The 6000-nt window shown below is 37.8% G+C and overlaps 1 protein-coding gene across 1 annotated transcript in view; it reads left to right on the top strand.

Moving 5' to 3' along the window:
- Positions 1 to 450: 450 nt before the first annotated feature.
- Positions 451 to 6000, top strand: part of LOC307173060 (uncharacterized protein) — a 74997-nt gene continuing 69447 nt past the window's right edge. The window contains exon 1 of the mRNA XM_079895864.1: positions 451 to 584. Coding sequence (XP_079751990.1) covers positions 508 to 584 — 77 coding nt within the window. The 5' untranslated portion in view covers positions 451 to 507. The remainder of the gene's footprint in view (positions 585 to 6000) is intronic.

Raw genomic sequence — 6000 nt, 5'->3', positions numbered from 1 at the left:
GGTCTCATCCGGTGTAGACACGGTGTTAATAAATATTAATGTAACACTGAAAATACAAAAAGCTCAAATAAATATTTGAGTTTGTACTCGGATATGACTTTGTAGGTGTAGGTTTTAAGTAAATGAAGCAATTAAATATACACATAAAATATAAAAATCTAAATGTTATGTTTTGTCCTAATATTTCCTTTAAAATATTAGGTAGGTAAAGTATGAATAAATTCAAACAAATTATTTAATTATATTAAATAATTATTACAAACATTTTCAATCTGAGTAATTTATCATATATTAAAACATTTGGGGTCAATTTGACCCCACACATGAAATACATTGCTGAAATCTGCACCAGTAAGAGCACAGACACTGGTTGTGCAATGACAGAGACAGATAACCCGTTAATCCCCATAATAACATTCACTCAATTGCTCTTGTGAGACATTTGCATAGCAGAGCTGAGAGACCTAAATCTGCTTGCTATCCTCACACAGGACTTACACACTCACCATGGAGGTACACGTGCATCCTCTTCTCTATCTGCTGTTGTACATGAGTTTTGCTGTTCAGGGACATAACAATAAAAGGTAAGCATTACAGTCTACAAATATTACTATTGTTTATTGTTATTATCATTATTGTTATTATTATTATTAGTAGTAGTAGTAGTAGTATAATTTTAACAATAATGAAACAATATAGTATATAATTCCTTTAGCTGATTACACAAGTGGCTGTACATTTAAAAACAACAAAGGTTGACCAAATTGCTGCGCAAAAATAAAACTACAAGAAATACAAAATAAAACTATGAGGAATAGAGAAATAAAACTAAAGAAATAAAAGTAAATGATCAAACCAGTGGTCAAGGAATATTGAATGCCAGAGAGAATGTCTTTAGAGCAGACTGAAATAGAGGGGGCTAATCTGATATGGAGAGGTAGACTGTCTCAGAGTTTCAGGCCAGTGATCACAAAGGCACTATCACCTTACAATTTGAGTTTGTATGACATCTCTTCTCTAATGACATTTTTGGTGTGAGGGCAGGACAACCTGTTACTCACAAGAAATTGCGGCAATAGCAAACCACAACAATCCAATCATTTCCTGATGGACAAAATCAATCATAATTTTTTCTTTTTCAAGAAGCAGTTTAACTCAAATTTACATCACAAGAGGGAAGAAAAGACTATCACAACTTCTTTTTCATGCCTACTTTAATGCAATTAATTGGCATCTGACTTTAATGTAAGAAAGGTTGTTTGAGAAGGTCAGCCGTTTTTCCCTAGAAAGGGCTGACTCTTTCTCATGTCTCAATCGCCAGCTTAAGCAATCAGCTGGATCAGGATGTGTTGTCTCTCGAATTCTCCGATCCAGCAGATAGCATATTGCTGACACCATCCAGCCAAGAGGAAGCGGATGTGGTTGAAGAAGGCAAGGGAAGTCTTCTCAACCTACCAGCCCCGCATTCAGGGAATTGCTGGACATCATGACCTGTGCCACGGCCGGATTGGATCTGGCTTGGGGGCGTGAAAAACAGGAAGTTGTTTGTGGTAGGCTGGTCAAGCCAGGCAGATCTGCTAATAGATCTGGATAAGGGCCAGGGACTGACCCCTGAAGCAGTTTCTAAACTGTGCCGCACCACAGATCTAGCTTGGTGCCCCAGTCTTGCCCTCTGAACTTTTTGCCACATCTGTTGAGAAAGTGGTCGGAATGTTTAGAGAGGCAAGGTCGGCAGCGTTCAGAAAATACATTCTGTGCCGATCCAGATCCTTGCCTAAAGCCTCTTGGGGTTCTGGCCTGCCACTGTCCGAGGACCGGAGGCAGGGCCAGAGGGAGAATGTGGCCACTCGCACTCTCCCTTCCTCGAGGAGTCGAGAGCAGAGGAGGCGAGGTGCGAGGAAGAGACAAGATCTCAGGGAAGTGATTAATAAGAAGCGCTTCGGTAAAGACCCGAATGCTGACGAGAAATAACATCTCTACTCTTCCCTCCAGCTTCTAATATTTTCCCATTGGGTTGAGTATACTGAACAAAATGTTCCTTTCTAAACAGAGTTGGGGTCAAAGTAGGGTTCGCTCCCTTTTTGGATTGGGGTAATGCAAAAGGAAACTACAGTAAATATTATGATCATAGCAATTGGTATTCCTGCTAATTAATCAAACTACTACAATGGTTTCTAATTATGGGTTTGCTTCCCTGATAAGTGGGTTATTAAATGCCTGACTGGCCTATTTAACACTCATGTGAGTTAACAACGCTTAAAAGTAGAGGAACTTTGCCTAGGGGACGTCCCTCCTTGTTATTTCTCACTCTCTGGTCCAGTGCTTAAAATATTGAATATATAAAAAAATACTACAACACCTCCCTGTGGCAGGCGGTTCCTGAGAGCTGTGTCAGAAAAGAAAAGGCTGTCACAGACAAGCCAGACAGGTAGAGCTCTGCCTTTGGGGCTAAAGTAGCCAGCTGGGCAGGGAGGAAGGTTCTATTAAGGCTGTGACTTCCCCTGCTATAGAGGCATAGAAGCTAAGGGATCTTCTATTTTTGTGGTAGATAATGGCTTAGGGCTGCATTTCCCAGCCCTGTTCCTGGAGGCACAACAACACCACACGTTTTCCAACTCTTCCTAATCAGATATGAACAGAGGAGTGGTTTGTTTCTGTCGACCTGAAGGACGCCTATTTCCACATCCGGGTTATTCCAAGCGCTCTGCAAGCGAACAACGTCTTGTGGTGCCATCTCAAAGAGGCACAAAATCTCTTTCTCTGACCTTTACCATGACTGTTATTTGCTGGTGGAATGATCTGCCTAACTCAAGCAGAGCTGCTGAGTCCGTAGCCACTTTCAAGAAATGGCTGAAGACGCATCTTTTTTGACAGCACTTGATCCAGTAATACTAACACATTCTCTTCTATTCTATTCTATTATTACAATTTTTTTTTTTTTACTGCATTAGATTAAACTGAGAAGGGTCACAGCACTTGTATATTGTTGTCCTACTGTTAGTTTTAACTGCTTCTATTGTTCTCATTTGTAAGTCGCTTTGGATAAATGTAAATGTAAAGCCAGGTACGTAGTAGAGGAAGACATTTTATCATTGCTGCATCCCAATTCGCCTACTTATACTACACCTAAAAGTATGTACTCTTTTTGTGAAGAAAAAGTACATACTTTTGAGTGTGTCGCAAAAGAGTAGGCAAGATGCAATATAATGTAGACAACATTGAATAAATACATTTTCGTCAGGTTAGATACTGATAATTAATCACTCAAACCCCTTTATCTAAACCTCTCTACATAACCGCTGGACTCGCGCGTCCTCCATGTCTGTAGTTTAACACTTTTCACTCGTGTTTGTAGTTCTAACCGAATCCTAGTCCAACGCGCAATGGGTTGTGGGCAATATTAGCCGCTAGAGTGCGCATTGATCTGCACTTCGGATTCTGACCGGAAATAGTAGACCATCCGGGTATCTTTGGAACACTCATTTCAACATACTACGATTTGGGATGTACTAATTCTATTTTCGAATACTATTTAGGACGGATAGTATGCAAATTGGGACGCTCTGCATGTTGGATGTTTCCCCCAATGATTTTAGATTTACATATACAAAATGAAATAAAGAAACTTAATCGGAAAGGAAATTGGGCAGAAATAGTAGATGGAAGATTGAGAACAATGCATGTGTTTTTTATTGCGATTTTTACTGATGGATCTAAGTAGAAATGCTGGAAATACTGGTTATTCCAGATTTGAAGATAAATATTAGGGAAAGAACATCTGATCATTTAACTGTATACAGTTGAGATGTTAGCTGTTTTATAGGCATTAATGGGTATAACATAATAAGCTTAAAATGGCAGTAATATGCTCAGATAGTTTATCAGCTTTGGTGTCTTTACAGTCTTTATCATAACAGACCTGATTTTGTTTATGAAATATATGAAACTCTGTAGATTTAATCATATAGAAATGAGAGTTAGATTTATGTGGATTCCAGCCCATAGGGGAATTGAGGGGAATGATACAGCAGATGTTTTAGCAAACCAAGCTTTAAAATAAGACAGAATAATGGAGGTATCGTATAGTAAAGCAGAAATTAAAACAATAATATGTATTAATATAATGAATACATGGCAAAAACAATGGGATGAAGAAAGTAAAGGACGTTATTTATACAGGATAAAACAAGTAGTAGGAAAATTAAATCAACAAGAATAACTCCTAGAGAGCAAACCATAATATCAAGGATGAGGTTAGGACATACTGAGATAAATAAAACAATGTGAGAAAGCATGAAAATAATTTTATTGATTTATTTTTATTTATTTAATAATTTTTTTCTTATTCTTCGTGATCCCATGTTTCAAACTTTAGTTAGTGTGTAATGTTGTTGTTAGAGTATAAATAATATCTGTAAAATTATAAAGCTCAAAGTTCAATGCCAAGCGAGATATTTTATTTAACAGAAGTCGACTACATCGAACGGCCCGTTTGGACTACATCCCTCTACTTCCTTCTTTAATGACGTCATTAAAACCGCTTTTTGACTAACCGCCGCCCACAGGAATGCTCCCTCAACTCTACTTACTGTGTTTACTCAGCTCTTACGGTGATTTTCTGAAGTAAAACTGACGCTTCATCTTTTGTGTGATGTACAATAAACTTTATTAAACTCATCAGTATATGTTTGATCATCATTCAGACAGCAGACTTAGGCTATTAATAAATAATGGATACATACAAGCAGATGACAAATACGTTATAATAACCGTAATTAAACTACTAAACTATACCTGTTTCATCTCTATACAGCACTCTATACACACTCGAAATGAACACCGTTACTGAGAGTTTCTGATGAAATTGTCCTGAGAGACTGAGCGCGAGCTCATGAAGCTCCGCCCCCTGTGCCGTCCAGCAGCAGCTCATTTGCATTTAAAGGACACACACTAAAACAGCGCGTTTTTCTGAGCCCCCAAAAAATGACAATTTAAACATGCTGTAAAAAATGATCTGTTGGGTATTTTGAGCTGAAACTTCACATACACACTCTGGGGACATCAGAGACTTATTTTACATCTTGTGAAAAGGGGCATAATACGGGACCTTTAAGAAAACACAAATCTCTGGCCCACACTCCAGTACAGCAGGTGGCAGATATGCACCTAAATTGTTAGATGCCTCCCACCAATAAAAAAAGAAAGAAAGAAGGAAGACAGATTTGTTTGGGCAGGGGGAAGCATGGCTTACCTGCTGCATCGCCTCAATTAAAAATTTCCTGATTCAGAACATTTTTGTTTCCTTCTCAAACGAAGTAAGATATTCTTTTTTGTTATCTGTACATTGTAATTCCAGGACTGCTTTCTGTCATTTTATACAGTATGTGCTTGTTATCATGCTATTTTATAATGCCAGTTAATCTGTGTTTATAGAAGGACATGTTGACATGCTGCTTAATGTGTATTTCTGTTCATGACCTTTGTTGGCATTGCTTGTGGATTCTGTTGGATTTGGCGCACAAGGATTTAGAACAACTTCTTTCTGTGTGATTTTTTTAATTGTCTCTCTTTTTTGGATTTCTTTACTTTTTGCTTTATCTCGATTACAAAGGAATCTTTCTTTCAAAGAAGGATTACCTCAAACAAAGTTGCTAGCATAAATCATATAAACTCCCAATATAACTCATTATATGAGCTATTATTTAATTTATAATTATTTCAAAGATTTGGTGTTTACTTGTTTGTTTTTCAATATTAATTGTTGGTTGCTTTTGTGCTATTCCTATTATATATATGTCTATACATGATGCTTAAATGTTTTGGGTTTAAACTGTCTTATGTTTATTTTGGCTGCACTATTAATCGCAATAAAACCGCACGCGATTTGGCAAAGGCTGCGATTATTTTATGAGCAGCTTGTCAGTGGAGTGCGGCTGATTGGTAGTAAATACTGCCCCATTTGAACGCCAGAGGGCGCTCTCATGCAAATACGATAAATAT

This window comes from Squalius cephalus (assembly GCF_949319135.1).
Source record: "Squalius cephalus genome assembly, chromosome: 15".
Taxonomy (NCBI): Eukaryota; Metazoa; Chordata; class Actinopteri; order Cypriniformes; family Leuciscidae; genus Squalius; species Squalius cephalus.
The sequence above is the reverse complement of the archived record's forward strand: the minus strand, read 5'-3'. Positions and strand labels throughout refer to the sequence as shown.